The sequence below is a fragment of the Pan paniscus genome, chromosome 2, assembly GCF_029289425.2.
Source record: "Pan paniscus chromosome 2, NHGRI_mPanPan1-v2.0_pri, whole genome shotgun sequence".
In the NCBI taxonomy this organism is placed as follows: Eukaryota; Metazoa; Chordata; class Mammalia; order Primates; family Hominidae; genus Pan; species Pan paniscus.
In genome coordinates, this window is record NC_085926.1 from 19996138 (window position 1) to 20016147 (window position 20010).

Below are 20010 nucleotides of genomic sequence, written 5' to 3' on the forward strand. Positions count from 1 at the left end.
TGGGAGCCATGGCTCATGCCTATAATCCCAGCACTTTGGGAGGCCCAGGCGGGTGGATTACCTCAGGTCAGGAGTTCAAGACCAGCCTGGCCAAGATGGCGAAACCCTGTCTCTACTAAAAATACAAAAATTACCCAGGCGTGGTGGTAGGCACCTATAATCCCAGCTACTTGGGAGGCTGAGGCTGGAGAACCACTTGAACCCGGGAAGCAGAGGTTGCAGTGAGCCAAGAACACTCACTGCACTCTAGTCTGGGTGACAGAGCAGAACTCTGTCTCAAAAAAAGAAAAAAAAAGAAAGAAAAAAATTGAGCTATGGGATCAGAGTCGTGCTATAAGGCACTCCCTTTACTCCAAATATTTAACACTGATAGATAAAAAATAAAATATAAAGAGAAAATTAATAAGATATGGTGACTGTTGCCTCATGCTATCTTCAGTAATTAGATGAGAAGCAACAGGGCCCTAAATATAAAAGATGCGAGCAATAAAACTCAAATAACACATAAGAGAATATCTCCACAACCATGGCTTAAGAACAGCGTTTTTAAACCAGACACAAAAGCACTACTATGAAATGGTAATTGTATTGATAAATCAGGCTTTAATAAAAGTAAGGGCTTCTGTTAATTAAAGGACACTATTTACAGAGTGAAAAAGCAGCCAGGTACGGTAGCTTGTGCCTATAGTGTCACAAAAAGACAGACAACCAATTTTAAATTGGGGAAAAGATCTGAACAGGCATTTGGTTCACAAAAGAGGTATTCAAAATGCCAATAAGCAAATGAAGTTTTAAAAAGCATTCAACATTATAATGTATTAGCCACAAATAGATATCACCAAAATGGCAAAAACTAAAGAGATTGGTAATGCCAAAATTTGATTTGAGGATTTGCCCAGTCTTACTTTCTTTCTTCCTTTCTCTCTCTGTCTCTTTTTCTTTTTTTTTTTTTGAGACAGAGTCTTGCTCTGTCACCCAGGCTGGAGTGCAGTGGTGCAATCTCAGCTCACTGCAACCTCCGCCTCCAGGGTTGAAGCAATTCTCCTGCCTCAGCCTCCTGAGTAGCTAAGATTACAGGCGCCTGCCACCGCGCCTGGCTAATTTTTGTATTTTTAGTAGAGACGGGGTTTCAGCATGTTGGTCGGGCTGGTCTTGAACTCCTGACCTCAAGTGATCTGCCTGCCTCGGCCTCCCAAAGTGCTGGGATTACAGGAGCGAGCCACTGTGCCTGGCCACTTTCTTTTTGTTTTTGAGACAGTCTCCTTCTGTCACCCAGGCTGGAGTGCAGTGGTGCAATCTTGGTTCATTGCAACCTCTGCCTCCTGGGCTCAAGTGACTACCTGAGTAGCCGGGATTACAGGTGCAAGTGTATCCATATATAAAAATTCACTGAGCTGAACAATTAAAATTAGTGTACTTAACTAAAGCATATTGTCTTTTATTTTATTTATTTGCTTATTTTAGAAATAAGGTTTCACTCTATCCTCCCACGCTGGAGGATAGCTCACTGCAACCTGGAACTTTTGGGTTGAAGCCATCTTCCTGCCTAACCCCCCAAGTAGCTGGGACTACAGGTATGTGCCCCCATTCTCAGGTAGCTTTTTTATTTTTTGTAGAGACCAGGTCTTGCTATATTGCCCAGGCTCATATTATCTTAAAAAAAAAAAAACTTGCTGAAAAAATAGAATAAATATTCTAGAACAGAAAGACAAAAACAGCTGAAGATACATATATATTGGGCTTTGTCTCCTTTTGTTTCTTTCGTTTTTCTTTCAGTGTGAAAAAATGCATAAAAGCTTATTTTAAAAAATTGATGTCAAATGCTATTTGGAGTAGAAGATGTCATTTTTCTTTACAAGCTAATAAAAATATTAAACTCAACCTAGCCAAATATAATGCACATTTGTTGGCAGGTGTTTCAACTACTACAGATTAAGGCCTTCCCTGAGTAGAAGACTAGCTAAGTAGTGGTTTAGATCCTTCCGGAAAGAACTGCTGAAGGATGTGTTTAGCAAGAAAAAAAGCCAATGTAGAGTGAAGGAGTATATTGAGCATGGGAATCATTAAAATACATTGGAAATGTTAATGATCTATTGATTGCATGTTATGGGCTGAATTGTGTCCCTCCAAAATTCATATATTGAAATTCTAATCCCTAGTACTTCAGAATGTGACTGTATTTTGAGATTGTCTTTAAAGAGGTAGTTAAGGTTAAATGAGGTCATTAGGGTGGGCCCTAATCCCATATGACTAGCATCCCTAGAAGAAGAGATGAGAACACAGAAACACACAGAGAGAAGATCACATGAAAACACTGGAGAAAAACCACCATCCACAAGCCAAGGAGAGAGGCCTCAGAAGAAACCAATCTTGCTGTCACCTTGATCTTGGGTTTTTAGCCTCCAGAATTCTGAAGAAATAAATTTCTGTGTTTAAGCCACCCAATCTGTGGTACTTTCTTATGGAAGCCCTAGCAAACTTATATACTGTGGTAAAATCAGAAGTCGGTTTGTGTCATAAAAATGTAGATAAAAAATTATAGACAATAACAAGAAAGATGGGAGCATTTGGTGAGTACTTCTATACTAACATCTTGCTTGATTTTTAACTATGTAGGATAAACACATGTCCTTTCCTAGAAATGAGACCCTGGCAGAGTTGAGTAGTTGTGAGAGACTGCGTCCCACAAAGCCTCAAATATCTTCATCTATCCTTTAACAGTGAAAGTTCACTTGATCCTTCTCCATGGGTTTATTTTGCAAACATCAAAAAACATGACCAAAGATACACTTCCGTACATATTTACTTCTGGGGTGGGCAGGGAATTGGGAAATGAGATAAAGAGAGATATAAAAGAGCAGTCTTTAATTACATATTTATTATATATGTTTATGGAAAATGAAAACATTAAAAATCTGGTTGGTGAATATACAAATATATTACTCTATTTTTCAATATGTTTGAAATATTTTATAACAATATAAAACTATTGTGGTTTTGAAGGGATATAATGTTACTATACTGAACAATCGTCATTTTTCTTTGCCAAAGCATTTGCTGATGTATAGCACCTATTTTATACAGTGGAACACACTACTCTGTGCTTTGATTTTAGGCTTAAAAGGTCAGTGGCAGTGTGCTCAGCCAATCAGGAATTAGGATTAAGGAATTGAAGCCTTTTATACTAAAGGCTTCCCTTACAAGGGGACCCTAAATTAGAAAACCTGTTTTGAGAAAGATTTTTTCCCTAATTTGTGAAACTATATATATGAATGTTTTTATATATTTAGGGAATTAGAATCCCTCAGGTTTATTTTAAACAATTATCTGGCACTAACAGGAATACAATTTATGATGTTCATATCATTCCAGAAAATCTAGGTCACACCAAAGTCGGTTCTTTGGAAATTTGATTTCCTTATATAATTTTCAAGGTGCTTGAAACAATAAATTCTCATGTGCTGCTTTGGAAAAGTAGAAAGTCATTTAGCCTGAATTCAGAAGAAAGCCAACTTCATTTCTTTTACTTACATTGTACTTTCATTGTAAATGGTAAGTAAACTGGTGAAATAAGTATGTGTTAATATTTAAAACAGAAAGCAATATAAAAAAACCCCTCTGTCTTTACAAGGGCAAGGCTTAGCCAAATATACTTAGGTCTATTCATATTAATAATAGAAGATTGTTACTAAGGATAACTAAGAATTAAAATAAATAAGGTTGGGTAGTGCAGTGGCTCATGGCTGTAATCCCAACACTTTGGGAGGCCCAGGCAGGAAGACTGCTGAGGCTAGGAGTGAGAGACCAGTCTGGGCAACATATTGAGACCTTGTTTCTAATAAAAATTGGAAAAAAAAAAAAAAAGTAGCCGAGTGTGGTGGCACATGTCTGTAGTCCCAGCTACTTGGGAGGCTCAGGTAGGAGGATTACTTGAGCCCAGGAGGTCGAGGCTGCAGTGTGCCTTGATCATAACACAGCACTCCAGCTTGGGTGACAGAGCTAGACCCTGCCTCAAAAAGAAAAAAAAAAGGTTGAATAAAATAGCACTAATGGCGCTGGGCATGGTGGCTCACGCCTGTAATCTCAACACTTTAGGAGGCCAAGGCGGGTGAATCACGAGGTCAGGAGTTCGAGACCAGCCTGGCCAACACGGTGAAACCCTGTCTCTACCAAAAATATAAAAAATCAGCTGGGCGTGATGGTGGGCGCCTGTAATTCCAGCTACTCGGGAGGCTGAGGCAGGAGAATCGCTTGAACCCAGGAGATGGAGGTTGCAGTGAGCCGAGATAGCGCCACTGCACTCCAGCCCAGGCTACAAAGTGAGACTCTGTCTCAAAAAAAAAAAAAAAAAAAAAAAAAGAAAGCACTAATGGTATTTGGGGCATGGTTAAGATTCACAATGGAAATGATGATTTAATTCATAAATGCTTGAAAACTAGGGAAGGGGATTTTATGTTTCCCCATCCTAGGATTCATTTATTATTTTCAAAACTTTTTTCCTAGGAGGATTTATTTTATTTAATTTAAAATAAATGTTCAGTAATTATAGCCACTTCCCTCAGAGGAAGGTTGGCCCAAGGAGCCCCACTTAGGCATTGACCTCATGTATCTTTATTTTACACTGATATCCAACTGCTGTTTCTAAAAGCAGGTGTCTGGGAAGAATGTCAGTCATGGTCCATGCACTGGGCCAAACCTGCACTTTGACCACTTGATCTGTACCCTTACAGTCTGTGCCTTTACTGGGGACAATTTCAATCCATCTGTGGGATTCAGGGTTACTGGTACATTACAGAAGCTGTATAGCCTTGGTAGGAAGGAATATGGCAAGAAACTCTGCTAGATGATATAACAATAGATGGCCACAAAACTTGCCTTTTTAAGGAAGGCATCTCTGAGCAAGGAATACCAGATGAATAGGGTTAGCCACGCTGTTTGGTGGAGGGTATCCCCATAGTACAGCAAATGCAAAGGCCCTGAGGTAGGAAAGCATTTCCTGAGTTTGGCTGAAGTATACTGCAGCACCAGGGAGAATGGGAAGGGGTGGACCTTATCAACTTCTTGTTATATAATCTCGTGTTCTGAAGTTGAAATTTTATTTTATTGCTATGTACCTTTTTAAATCTTTCCCTTACTTTTGAATTTCCCATGCATTTATTGAACATATACAAAATTGTGCTTATATGTCAATGTGAGTTTGTTTTTAACATAAATGGTATTACGCTGCACTGAGATTTATTCAACAGTGTTTCTTAGAGATCTATGTTATTATATTTTTATAAAGGTCATTGTGTATAACAGGTATAAAATATTCTATTGTGTGAATATACCACAAGTAACCTCCAGTGGTCAGCCTGCCTCTACCATGCCCACTCTCCAAGCTTTTATTTTCTGAATGTAGCTTCTTTACCTCAGTAAGTGGTAAATACTTTGTAAATGAAAACATTGCCTTTTATTTTCTTGGTAGTCATTTCTTAAAAGTACTGTGTGCACAGAAAGAGCATACTGAATGCTTACAACAACCTAATTATGGAAAAGCAATAAGCCTCCTGAATCCTTTGCCCTTGAAATTTCCTTGCCTGGTGCTCATAACACACTTTGAATAGGTCTTGAAACCACGGGCCTTCAGCCTAAGGCAGTATGTCATCTGGGTACTCTGAGCAGGGAAATAATGAAAAATAATGTTCAGTTAATGGCACAAGCCATTCGCCACTCAGACAGTGATGGTTTTCAGAGTGGATTGAAAGGAGATTGGCTAATTCTGCTTCAAAACATCCTGGAAATTGTCTGCCTCCTGAATTCTGAGGGACGCTTGGGAGGAGGAGTTGATAGGTGACTTAATGTTAAATCTGGGTTCCCTCCCCCAATATGTCACTGTGAAAATTTTCAAACATACAGAAAAGTTGAAAGAATTGCGCACTGTGCCCATTACCTAGACTCTACTATTATATGGACCCCTATTTGCTTTATCATATCTCTGTTCATCCACCCTTTACCCATGCATGGAGGCATCCATACATCTTATTTTTGATGTATCTCAAAGTACAAAGAGCACCATTAGAGTTCAATGCTGGTGATTTTTCTTTTTTTAAAAATTTTTGAGACAACATTTATATCCAGTGAAATGTACAGATCTCAAGTGGATCATTCCATCAGTTTGACAAATGCCTGCAAGGTGGAACCCAAGCTCTTATTAGTATCTGTTAAATCCATGTTAGAGGTTGATCAGAGAAGCACAGCCTTTAAGACTCTCACCCTGCTTTGCGGAGAATGGCAAAAATCTGCGAAACATCTCAGCAGAGCCAGGAGAGAGTAACACTGGTAACGTGAAGCACGTCAAGCTAAGAAAGGAAGCACTGAAATTTATTGTCCTGAATGGAACCTGATAAGAATCTGCCATTTCATCCCCTCAAGACTGGACTCAAGTTGGGAGAGAATATTGCCTTTTGCCCTGTCTAAACTAATATCACTGTTTAGATCTACAAACTCCCCCACCTCCCAATGTTTATATATTAACCTGCATTACAAGTCAAAATAACACAGAGAATCTGGAAAAAGAAGAAGGGGAATGTTTCCAACGAAAAGCACACCCCTTAAGGCGTCTGGCCTGAGAGCTATACAGCATGCATAAAATCTGATAATAAGCACATTATGACCCACATTGCATATAACAAAAAGTAGGGCACTTCTGAAGGGTCCTGAGAAACAGCCCTGGGCTTTTAAAACCTGCGTTAGGAAGGCGATCAACGGTACACCACTTTCAAACGCAGCACTGACTTGTATGCTTCACAATCAACAGTGAAAACAACAGTTTTCAACAAGAGTTGGAAACACTGAGTTGAGGGTTTTTTTTTCTTTTTAAAGTTTGAGGCCAAAATCGATATTTATTCTTTTGAATTATGTTTATATCTTTTTCCTGGTTAATACGCACGCTGGTGGCACAATTTTGAAAACTACGTAACGTTATAGAACCACCACCCAGAAACGAATCCTGTTAACAAACTTTTTGTATTCAAACTTTTTCCACTGCATAGTTTTTGACAATGCTTTTTAGACAATCTTTCTTTTAGCAACCAGCACTTTCAAACAAAAATTACAGAGAATAGTAAGTTTTTTTCCCCTCCTCCGGCAGATTTGACCCAGAAATTGCTATGGGAAGAAAGTGTTAATTATATTCAAAAATAGTTTGACAGAAAGTATTTAAAAAGAGAAAGGGAGAACATCACGTCTTTATTTTGGTGAATTAGCAACAAAGAAAAGGATTAGCATGGACGGGTACTTTTCAAAAATATATTTTTTTCCCTCTGGCTCCCGCTAGGGTGGAGGAAGTTGTCTCTCTGTCAGAGACAGGGTGGAAGAGAGTGAAAGGACAAATGATTGAGAGGCTGCCCCCTCCCACTGGTGCAGGCGTGCGGGGGTCGGATGGGGGACCGCGGAGGGGGGAGGTGGCCAGCAGGTGCCTGGGCTCCAGGCCCCTACCCCCACCCTCGTCCCCACCCTCACCCACACCCAGGGATTGGCCTCGCCCCCTGGCGGGCGAGCGGTAGGTGTCGAGGCACTGGGGTGGGGGGTGCAAACCCCGCGGGCAGCGGAAAAGAGGCCATGGGGGGCCTCCCAGCGCTGGCAGACACCGTGAGGCTGGCAGCCGCCGGCACGCACACCTAGTCCGCAGTCCCGAGGAACATGTCCGCAGCCAGGGCACGGAGCAGAGTCCCGGGCAGGAGAACCAAGGGAGGGCGTGTGCTGTGGCGGCGGCGGCAGCGGCAGCGGCAGCGGAGCCGCTAGTCCCCTCCCTCCTGGGGGAGCAGCTGCCGCCGCTGCCGCCGCCGCCACCACCATCAGCGCGCGGGGCCCGGCCAGAGCGAGCCGGGCGAGCGGCGCGCTAGGGGGAGGGCGGGGGCGGGGGCGGGGAGGGGGGTGGGCGAAGGGGGCGGGAGGGCGTGGGGGGAGGGTCTCGCTCTCCCGACTACCAGAGCCCGAGAGGGAGACCCTGGCGGCGGCGGCGGCGCCTGACACTCGGCGCCTCCTGCCGTGCTCCGGGGCGGCATGTCCGAGGCTGGCGGGGCCGGGCCGGGCGGCTGCGGGGCAGGAGCCGGGGCAGGGGCCGGGCCCGGGGCGCTGCCCCCGCAGCCTGCGGCGCTTCCGCCCGCGCCCCCGCAGGGCTCCCCCTGCGCCGCTGCCGCCGGGGGCTCGGGCGCCTGCGGTCCGGCGACGGCAGTGGCTGCAGCGGGCACGGCCGAAGGACCGGGAGGCGGTGGCTCGGCCCGAATCGCCGTGAAGAAAGCGCAACTACGCTCCGCTCCGCGGGCCAAGAAACTGGAGAAACTCGGAGTGTACTCCGCCTGCAAGGTACGCGCTCGCCGCTCTCGGACCGCGGATGGGTGCTAGGGGCCCAGCCCGCGGGACCCCCCTCCCCCTCCCGCTTCCACCTCCGCCTCCCGCCTCCTGCCTCTCGCCTCCCGCCTGGGGCCGCTGCACCGCGGAAGTACTCTTGTCGCCCGCGCCCAATTAGCTTCTTCTTGGATAAGAGTCCTGCTGGGTTTGAAGAAGGGGGATCACTAAGACGGAGAGCCCTTCATTCCTTCCGCTTGAAAGGAGTAGCTTCGGCATCCGAGCTCCTGGGCTACCTTGGGGTTTTGTTGCTCTGTAGGAGCTCGCTGGAGTCACTTTCCCGGGAGTGGAGCGGTGCTCTCCATGTGGCGGGTGACCCAGGGGCAAGGAAAAATCTTTTGGGGGACTGAGTGGTCCCTTCTGCAATCGATCCCTTCCTGTGTCCCACTGGGAGGAACTGGGTGCAAGGAGTGGGGGTGGAGAAGACTCCCGGACTCCTGGCGCTTTGGGAAAGCGAAGGGGAGGAAAGCGCGGGGTGGGAAGGTGGGCAGAGTCCGAGGCGAGGGTCTTGTGGCGCCTGGCGCCCTCGGCTGGGGGCGGAGGCACTGCCGCGCGCGGTGACAGCCCTGTCATTATTGTATTATTACTTGTTTAGTTAAAACGCTGTCCCAGCTGCTCGAGGTGTAAACAGGATTTGGCAAAGTGACAGCCCAGCGCGGCGGGCGCTACTGCTCAGTTTGAGGACACCCATTTCTTGCTACCCACTCTCCATGCCAGTTTAGGCACCCTGTCACCCCCAGCTGCAGATCCAGATGTGGAGGCTGTGTTCCCGAGGTGGGAGGATTGCCCGAGGCCGCGGGGCAGGCTGGCCCTGCGCTGTCAGCAGCGGCTTTGTTTTGACAGGGTGACAGCTGAGGGGGGCGGGGACTTGGCCTTGTCAGCTCCTGCGGCCTGTGGCTGAGGCAGGGAAGAGACACACTCACACACACTCACACCTCCCTGTATTCTTCCTGCCTGCTGCAAAGAGGGTCAAGTTCCCAGATTCCCGATTGTCACAACCAAGCTGCAGTGACCACTTCTGAATTTTGACATAACTATAATTTATTCTACTAGAACATCTAGGTTATACTCTTCTTGGTACTTGCAGGAGCTTCTCAGTCACAATGGAATGTCTATGCTTGCTCTTTTTCCACACCATATGCTCAGGTTTATGTTAAGCACCTCTGTATCCTACACTGGTTCAATAAATATTTGTTGAGTGAATGTAGGATCTAGCCCAGTGCTCCTCAAACTTTAATGTGCATGGGAATCTCCTGGGGAAGCTGGTTAAAATGCTGATTATGAATCAGGTGGTCTGAGGTGGAAGCTGAGAGTTTGCATTTCTGACAAACTCCCAAGTGATGCTATGCTAGTCCACAGACCACATTCCAATTCAGACCTGGACAATATATTATTTGTCCCCTTTGATTTTAGCAGAAAAGACAGAAACAAATAGTAATGCTATGTGGTTATTTCTGAAGAAGGAATGCAAAAAAGATGAAGTGGGGAGTGTGCTTCTAAGAAAGGTGCAAGCCCAGGAGTTGATCATGAAGGGCATTAGACGAATGAGAACAGGACACTGACTGTAGTAGGCAGAAGGGCGAGCTATGTACAGAATTAAGAACAAGGTCATGGGTACAGGGCATACTGCTTGGGTGATGACTACACCAAAATCTCACAAATCACCATTAAAGAACTTATGTAATCAAACACCACCTGTTCCACAAAAACCTATGGAAAAAAAGAGCAAGGTCAATTACTTGGTGGCCTTGGCGTTTTGCAGCCAAAGTGGGCTCATGCAGGAACTGTCTCAACTCAGTGTTTCTGTTCTGGCTTTATTTTAAAATTTATTTATTGGGTTCTCATCACCAGCACCTCTTAAAGATTTCCTGCTGCCTGCTGTAGCTTTAATATCTGAAAACTTTCCTGAAGTTTTGGTTTTGTCTAAAACCATGAGCATATGTGGCCTGCATTGATATTTTTGATCTTTTCAAATTTCCATGGGTGAGATGTAGCACCACTTCCAAGTGGGATTTGAGTGTTTCCTGGTCACTTTCATGACCCAACAAGAGAAAGAGAAAATTTATTTTAACGTCTTTTTTTTTTTTTTTTGAGACAGGGTCTCACTCTGCCACGTAGGCTGGAGTGCAGTGCCATGATCGTAGCTCACTGCAGACTCAACCTCCCTGGGCTCAGGTGATCCTCCTACATCAGCCTCTTGAGTAGCTGGGACTACAGGCATGCACCAGTACACTATTATTATTATTATTTGTATTCTTTGTAGAGATAGGGTTTCACCTTGTTGCCCAGGCTGTTCTCAAACTGCTGAGCCCAAGCAATTTGCCCGCCTTGCTTCCCAAAGTGCTGAGATTATAGGCATGGGCCACCATGCCTGGCTGAAAGTGTTCATTTTTATGTATCCATTCATTCGGTAAATATTTAGAGGGTTACCAACTGGGTGTCAGGCATTGTGCTAGGTGCTGGGCCTATGACACACAGAATTTGTCCTTCAGGAGTTACTTGTTGTGTGTGTGCACAAGTGCATGTGTGTGTATGCATGTGTTGGGGGCCTAGGGATGAGGGCAGTGAACCAAAATTACAGAGAAGTTCAGAAAAACTACTTTCTTGGAGTAGTTGCGGACCCAGAGCAGGACAGTTCATAGACTAGGGCACTGGTAGGGTGGGATTGGCTTCCTGGAGGAAGTGTCAGTGGCTGCTAAGAACTCTTGGCAGGGCAGAGTGGGGTGGGGTGAAGCTTCTTGTAGTGGAGAAACTGAAAGCAGTTGTGGAAGCTTGGAGGTGGGCCAACTGAGCCAGACCTTTGTTGCCTAGGGCCACCGGCTGGAGTGCGTGGCCAAGAGGGCACTGAGGAGTGCAGGAATCTTAACCTGGGGAGTGACACTATCTCAGATTTGCTTTTTAAAAAAAAAAAAAAATTTAACTGGACTTGATTGGGTACGAGGGAGTGTAAGAGAGCAAAATCTGTGGTTCTCTCTCAGCTTGTTTCTGCACTTAATATGAGCAAGCCCAAAAGGACAGATTGCTCTACCTTTGCCACAGGCCCCTTGGCAAGTTAGATTAGAGAGATTAGAGAATGAGGAGGGATCTAGAAAGAGATAAAGTAGTTCACTGGGGGGCTTTTGAAAGAAAAACAGGTCCCAGGCCTGATATAAATCTGGCCTTTAAACTTCACAAACGAAACCAAAAAAGAAGGGAGCTAACTCAGCCAGGGTGATGTGCCACACCCCAGAGAAAAGAAAAAGAAAAAAAAAAGAAAAAAGAAAAGAAACAAACAAACTTGTTTCACAGGATCCAGATCTTTGAACTGTGTCCTGGTAAAGGTTGCTTCAGAGTCGTTTTGGTTCTGTGTTCATTAAAAATGTAGATCTAGGCCAGGCGCAGTGGCTCAGACCTGTAATCCCAGCACTTTGGGAGGCCGAGGCGGGAGGATCACTTGAGTCCAGGAATTTGAGGCCAGCCTGGGCAATATAGTGAGACTTCGTCTCTACAAAAAATAAAAAATTAACCAGGCGTGGTGGCAGAGGTTGCAGTGAGCTGTGATTGCACCACTGTACTCCAGCCTGGGTGACAGAGCAAGATTCTCCCTAAAAAAAAAAAAATAAATAAATAAATAAAATAAAGTAGATCTGACCATGTTATACCCACACTTCAGGCCCTTTAATTTCTCTTTATTGTGGTCCACAAGGCCCTGCATGGCCTGGCTACTGCTATCTGTGGCTCCTTATCGAGGGTTCAGGCACATGGTTTCCTTTCACCTAGTGGGGGGTGAGGTGGGGTGAGGGGCTTTGCACATGCTGTTCACTGGGACTGGAAGCTCTTCTTTCCACATTTTAAAATTAACTCCCAACCCTTCCTATAGAACTCAGATTCCTTGCCTTTCCTTTACCCCCCTGAGCAGCCTTCCCATTAGAAATTATCCAAATTCATCTGTACTCTTCCTGGTGCTTATATTATGATTTTTATGATTTGTATGATTATTTGATGTGCATTTAGAATCTTTGAATAGATTCTTAGCGATGCGGTTATTGACTAAGCGAATGAACCAGAGAAGAGAAAATGGAAGAAATGATTAGCTGTGATGTTAGCAGTTGTGGAATTTTAACTTAATCACTTCTTGACAACTAAGTAGAGATTTGTCATATAGGACAGTTCTAGGTGTCCCACAGATATTGATAGGATTGGGTTATTTATTTATTTATTTATTTTTTTGAGACAGGGTCTCGCTCTGTCACTCTGGCAGGAGTACAGTGGCGTGATCTTGGCTCACTGCAACCTGTACCTCCCAGGCTCAAGTGATCCTTCCACCTTAGCCTCCTGAGTAGCTGAGACCACAGGCATGCACCACCATACTTGGCTAATTTTTGTATTTTTTTTGGTAGAGATGGGGTTTCGCCATGTTTGCCAGGCTGGTTTCCAACTCCTGGGCTCAAGCAATCTGCCTGCCTCCACCTCCCAAAGCGCTGGGATTACAGGTGTGAGCCACTGCACCTGGCCTATTTATTTATTTATTTATTTATTTATTTATTTTAGAGACAGGGTCTTGCTCTGTTGCCCAGGATGGGGTACACTGGCACGATCATAGCTCACTGCAGCCTTGAACTCCTTGACTCAGGTGATCCTCCCACCTCAGCCTCTTGGGTAGCTGGGACTACAGGTCTGCACCACCATGCCTGCTTGGGATTGGGTTTTTAATGTTATAAAAGAAACCTCAAGTGAATGTATGAGTAGGCCAAATCCAAATCTTCTTGAATTAAAGTATATCATCTACTAACTTCAAAAGAGAAACAAAACCCATTGACTAACCCTTCCTAAAGGAGCAGGCCATTTATATTAATACGTAAGAGGAGACAATAGGGTATAGTGGCTAAGAACATGGGCTTCAGAGTTCAGGCTAATCTGAGTTCAAATTTTGGGATATCCAGCTCTGCAACCTTGGATAAGGATTTCATTTAAGCCTTTATTTCCCTGTCTGTAAAGGAATGATGTTACCCGCCTCATGGCATAACAGTGAGGATTTAAAATGGGCTGTATTAGACATCCAGCATGGTGTCTTGCCCATGGCAAGCCCTCAGAAGGTAGGGGAGACGCTGTTAACTTGAAAGTCAAGTAAGAGCAACAGACTGAGTCCTGAATCCACCCCAGCTCTGCCACTTGTGTGATCTTAGGCACAAGTCACTTAGTTTTTCTCTGAGCCTCAATGACTGCATGTATAAAGTGGTGATCATGACTTCAACCTTAAAGTTAAAAGAAAAAAGTGTCCCCAGAATTCCTAGAACATAAAGATGCTAGGTTAATGCTGGCTAAATAAACGGAATTGCCTGGTGCTTTACTCATATATCAGAGTCAGTGGCCACAAAGCATTTATGGAGAACCCAGTTGCTTGGGTTCTTGGCAAGGTGCCACATTTAAGGAGTTTCATGGGTACAGGACTATAAAATTAGTCTTAATTGAAAAAATAGGCCCAGGGCATGGTGGCTTATGCCTGTAATCCCAGCAGTTTGGGTGGCCAAGGCAGACGGATCACTTGAGCTCACGAGTTCGAGACCAGCCTGGGCAACATGGTGAAACCCTGTCTCTACAAAAATTACGAAAATTAGCCGGGCATGATGGTGCGTGCCTGTAGTCCCTAGCTACTCAGGAGGTTGAGGTGGGAGGATGGCTTGAGCCTGGGAGGCAGAAGTTACAGTGAGCTGAGATCATGCCACTGCACTAGACCTTGTCTCAAAATAATAATAATAATGATTTATAATCTAGAAGTAGCACTGGTTGTAGAATATACAGAGAGCAGAGGTAGATGTGCCACCACAAAACAAAAAGCATCCTCTGTTGGCTAAGGGCTGGTGGGTGGGGCACTAGAACAGGCCTTATAGTTGGAGAGCGCCCCCCAACACCTTTGTATTTGTCAGTCACTCCCCCAGAGAGCAAATTGTCTTTTTCATTTGTCAGCATTTAGAGCAGTGGCTCTCACCCAGGAGCTATTTAACCTCCCAGGGGACATTTGACAATGTCTGGAGACATTTTCAATCTTTGCAGTTGGGAGGAGGGAATGCAACTGGCAACTAGTGAGTGGAGGCCAGTAATGTTGCTATACATCCCACAATGCACAGGACAACTCCCCCCAACGAATAATTATCTGGTCCAAAATATTAATAGAATTAACAGAAGTTGAGAAAGCCTGTTTTAGACAAATACCTTTGCAGCACAGAAAGAAAAAACATCAATGGTTTTTGTTTTGCCCCCCCCCCTTTTTTTTTTCTGAGGCTTTTTTGAGGCGGGGTCTTACTCTGCTTCCCAGGCTGGAGTGCAGTGGGCTCAGGTGATCCTCCCACCCTAGTCTCCCAAGTAGCTGGGAGGCTACTTGGCCAGGCTCACGTCACCATGGCCGGCTAATTTTTGTATTTTTTATAGAGATGTTTCGCCAACCTGGGTTTCGCCATGTTTAACAGGCTGGTCTTGAACTCCTGGGCTCAAGCAATTGGCCTGCCTTGGCCTTCCAAAGTGCTGGGATTACAGGCATGAACCACCACGCCTAGCCTAAACCAATGCTTTTAATATGAATATGACTAACACTTAAAATCTGAAAAATCTCACTTTGTGAATCATGGGCATATATTTTAAACAGCTTTATTGCGGTATAATTTATAGATCATAAAACTTGCCCACTGTAACTGTGCTGCTTTTGAGTTAATGTATGCAGTTGTGCATCCATCACCACAACCCAGTGTTATGACTTCTTCCATCCCCGAAAGTTTCCTCTTGCTGTGAGTACGTTTTTTTTTTTTTTTTTTTTTGAGACGGAGCCTCACTCTGTCACCCAGGCTGGAGTGGAGTGCAGTGGTGTGATCTCAGTTTACTGCAGCCTCCACCTCCCGGGTTCAAGCAATTTGCCTGCCTCAGCCTCCCGAGTAGCTGGGATTACAGGCAAGTGCCACCATGCCCTGCTAAATTTTTTTGTATTTTTAGTAGAGACGGGGTTTCACCATGTTGGCCAGGCTGGTCTCAAACTCCTGACCTCAAGTGATCTGTCTGCCTGCGCCTCCTGAAGTGCTGGGATTACAGGCATGAGCCACCACACAAGGCCCATGAATACCTTTTTAAAGTGATATTTTGTATCAAATTGGTTGTTGGTTTGCAAACAGAAACTAAATTAGAAATATCTTTTTGGCAAGGCTTCAGATAGGCAATATTGTCACAGCAAAGTACAAAACATGGAGGGAGGCGGATAAGATGTTGTTTTAAAAGATCAGTCTTTAGCCACATAAGTTTATTGCATACAATTGTATCCTGTGGTGACTTCTCTAAAATGCGGTAAGTGTCATAAAGCCAAGCATACAAAGGAAAAAATGTTTCATTTGGCAGGCGCGATACAAAAAGCCTGAGAGAAAGATGTCCAAATTTAATTCTGTATCCTCAGAAATTTTCAGGGAAGATGGAAATTCAAGCCTGCAAAGCCTTCAGATTGCAATTTGTAGTTTTATATAACTGAGAAAGTAGTTTACAGGGCAAAACAGCAAAATCTGCTGAGGACTGTTTTGTTTTAGGAAGTGTGTGCTTGGAAATAGCGATTTGTGATATAGCACTGTTTAAGGTTTTTGTTTTGTTTTGTTTTTAAAAATCATCTGGCAGATTTAAACTCAGTTGCCTCGGTGTTAGCCAGATTTAATTCTGCGGTTGTTAAGTAAATCCATAGGGTCTGATCCATCATGGTGACTATGGAGGGTGAAATATAAACTTTCCTGTAAGATGCCTGGGAGCAGTCAGCACATCTGCTTCTCAGATGAATACTCCGTGTAGTGCCAATAAAATTAGGATTTTCAAGGCTCAGTGGCTTCTGATTTAGTCTGTCGTTAAGAGAAAAGTGGCTATTTAGGAAAAATTGTCAACAGTTTCCTACTCTTGCATGGTGCTTTTCTGCCGTGGTCATCTGATTCAAACGGGGAATTAGAACAGGCACATTGGCTACTCGCACATGGGGAGAGAAGAGGGGAATCCTTGCTTCTTTCCCTCTATGCTGGGTGCCTTTGGGCAGCACCCCCCTTTTCTTTTTTTTGAGACGGAGTCTTGCTCTGTCGCCAGGCTGGAGTGCAGTGGCGTGCACTGCAACCTCCACCTCCCAGGTTGAAGTGATTCTCCTGCCTCAGCCTTCCGAGTAGTTGAGACTACAGGCCCCCGCCACCACGCCCGGCTAATTTTTGTATTTTTAGTAGAGACGGGGTTTCACCATGTTGCCCAAGATGGTCTCGATTTCTTGACCTCGTGATCTGCCCACCTTGGCCTCTCAAAGTGCTGGGATTACAGGTGTGAGCCACCGCGCCTGGCCGGGCATCGCCTTAACTGCCTAGTTTCAGTTTCCTCCTTGGTGAAGTAGGAGTCCAGGTGCCACCTCATTGACTTATTGTGAAGATTAAATACTTCAGGATATATGAAAGTTCTTGGAACCTGGGCATTCCACAAATGTCTATTTAATTTTATTTGTAAAAAACGTTCCATTGGTATTAGCAGTTTGTGTGTTTGCCAAAGCGTTATGTCTCACGTCATTTGATTCTTCTACCCGGGGTAAGTGGAAGGTAAGGGAGGTCATTTTACTAGCAGGGAACTGAGACTCAAAGAGGTTAAGTGACTTCTTCAAGCTACAGTGGTTACTCAGGAAAGCGTCTGCCCAAGTAGATCCTCTTTCCTATGCACCATTTTGCCTCCTCTTCCAAAACTTTCGCATGGGGTAGAGGGGGTTGCTTTTCTTCCAGATGGTTTCTTGAGAGGATTACATTTGTTTTAGGCATTCTGCTGTCGTTTGAAATTTATTGTACTCCAATTGAGAGGTATGTTCAAAGGATTTTCTAGTCCATTGAACCTGTGCAGGCCATAAAGTAAACAAAATAAGCATTCTTTATTACTGGCCCAGGACAGACATATACATGCTCTTGATTGTTTTAAAGTTGACAATCAAGACTGGTCACTGTGCTGGCCCAATAAAATTCTCTGTTGAAGAAAGATGAAAGAGATACCTACTCAGGCTATAGAAGGTGCCAAATGTGTCAGAAAGTTAAGAAATTGACTGTCTTGAAAGTTTAGAAGTCCAGCTGGGCCCCGTGGCTCCCCCTTGTAATCCCAGCATTTTGGGAGGCTGAGGCAGGCGGATCGCTTGAGCTCAGGAGTTCGAGACCAGCCTGGGCAACACGGTGAGACCTGGTCTCTACTAAAAATACAAATATTAGCAGGGCGTGGTGGCTTGCGCCTATAGTCCCAGCTACTCAGAAGGCTGAGATGGGACGACTGCTTGAGCCCAGGAGGCGGAGATTGCAGTGAGCTGAGATCATACCACTGCGCTCTAGCCTGGGCAATGGAGTGAGACCCTGTCTCAAAAAAAAAAAAAAGATTTAGAAGTCCCCCAACCAGTTTATATAAGACGGTTCACACAACAGTATCTCAACATGATAAAAAGGAGTCATTAAAAAAAACTTTTAGTTGCATTACACATAAAGGGCCCAAATCATGTTTATAGCGCAATTAATTTTTACATGTGTATACATCTATGCAACTGCCACCTAGATAAAGCTGTAGGACATTTCCAGCATCTCAGAGGGTTCTCTTGTGCCTCCTCCCCACTCCTGGTAATCCTTATTCTAACTTCTATTACCAGAGATTAGTTTTGTCTGTTCTTAAACTTTACATAAATTGAGTCATATGGTATGAATTATTTGTGTCTGGGTTCTTTCACTCAACATTATGTCTGTCAGATGCATCTATATTATTGCATATAGCAGTAGTTTGTAAAGACACATGTTTTTAAATTAAAAAATTAAAACATTGCCAGCAATTTTCAGGAGGAAGTCATTGGATGTGGACAACCTCATGGGATGAATCTTTTTTTTTTTTTTTTTGAGACGGAGTCTCGCTCTGTCACCCAGACTGGAGTGCAGTGGCATGATCTCGGCTCACTGCAAGATCTGCCTCCTGGGGTCATGCCATTCTATGGGATGAATCTTTAACTAAGCTTTTGAAAGAAAGGATGGGAATTTGATAGTCAAATTTGGAAGAACCCAGGAGGGCAGGAATGTGGATAAGAAATCAAGGAGGTGGCCGGGTATGGTGGCTCATGCCTATAATCCCAGCACTTTGAGAGGCCGAGGTGGGCAGATCGCTTGAGGCCAAGAAATCAAGACCAGCCTGGCCAACATGACAAAACCTTGTTTCTACTAAAATACAAAAATTAGCTGGGCATGGTGGCACACACCTGTAGTCCCAGCTTCTTGGGAGGCTGAGGCATGAGGATGGCTTGAACCCAGGAGGCAGAGGTTGCAGTGAGCCAAGATCACACCACTGTACTGTAGCCTGGGTGACAGAGCAATACTCTGTCTCAAAAAAAAAAAAAAAAAAAAAACCCAAACAAAAAAAACAAATCAAGGAGGGGTACTTGGCCAAGTAGATGTAGATAAGGAATATGAAAGGAAGAGAGGCAGAATGATAAGGAGGTGGGTGCATGTGGGCTGATGATGTCACTGCTGGTAGTATGTCTAGCCTGCATAGCTCCTTCTCCCCTGGAGTCCGTATTGGTGAGTCCTTACTGGTAAATATTCATGTGAAATCCTGTTGCCACTTGTCCCTGGTTCTGGAAGATGACTAGAGTTGCTATACGTTGTAGTCGGTGAGCCATGCAGAACCATACATGTTGAGAGTGATGGCAGCTTTCCTAAAAGGCTGGCAGAGCCCAGTACATAAAGCTCCAGTGGGCAATGCCACCTTTTTTATGTGGGCCTAGTTGATAGGGATGTTGGAAAGAGAACATTCAGTCCTGTGTTCTCTAGAACTACTTGCTGAGGCCATTAAATGCCACCCTCTCCCCAGGAATGACAGTGAGAAGCAAAGATTACTCTACAGCTCCACAAAGATTTTTCATAACAACTGTCCCTGAAAAGTAGTATTGAATATATGATGAGCTCGTTATTTAATGGCTGATTCATTTGAACCATCCACTTATAAATTAGTCTTTTCCGTAATTGGTATATTTAACAAAATGGGAATTTACTTAAAGATTGTGTGTTTGCACACATGGGGTGTTATATCTATTGCCATTTATGTATTCATTTAACATTAAATTCCATGGGCTGCTTTGGAAGATTTCTGCTCAGGTACCTCCTGTTCAAACTTCTTAAGATAATTTATCACCTAGTTATAATTGAAATGGAATCAAGTCTTTTATAATTTTGAATCACATTCATCTCTAGCATCTAATTGTGCATGTGGTTACCTGCTGCTTTGCACACTTTTCTCTGCCATGTATCTCTGTATCTTGTTCTCAAAGCCTCATTCCAGTCTGTTCTTAAGTGCCAGCTTCTCAGAGAAGCCTTCCTGACTCTCCGGTCTAAAGTAGCAGCACCCCACCTATCACTCTATAATCTTATCTTGTTTTGTTTTCCTTTACTGCACTTCTTAATATTTGGAAATTGTGTTTTAAAAAATGATTTCCTATCTGTTTTCCTTATGACAATAGAAGCTCCATGAAGCGGAGATTTGGGTTCATGGAGCCCATAAGGCCTCAGCCCATAGGAGAAACAGACAAGTTGTACTGGGGATTAAATTCCATTAAATTTTCCATTAAATTCATATCTCGGGTGGATC

General features: G+C 44.3%; 1 protein-coding gene across 3 annotated transcripts in view; it reads left to right on the forward strand.

The window, feature by feature from the left end:
* Window positions 1–7952: 7952 nt before the first annotated feature.
* KAT2B (lysine acetyltransferase 2B) overlaps window positions 7953–20010 on the forward strand; it is a 114116-nt gene continuing 102058 nt past the window's right edge. The window contains exon 1 of one of the 3 annotated variants that reach the window (XM_034955955.3): window positions 7953–8349. In XM_034955955.3, the coding sequence (XP_034811846.1) occupies window positions 8047–8349 (303 nt within the window). In that variant the 5' untranslated portion in view covers window positions 7953–8046. The remainder of the gene's footprint in view (window positions 8350–20010) is intronic. The other 2 variants (XM_034955954.3, XM_034955956.3) reach the window with 2 other exon arrangements.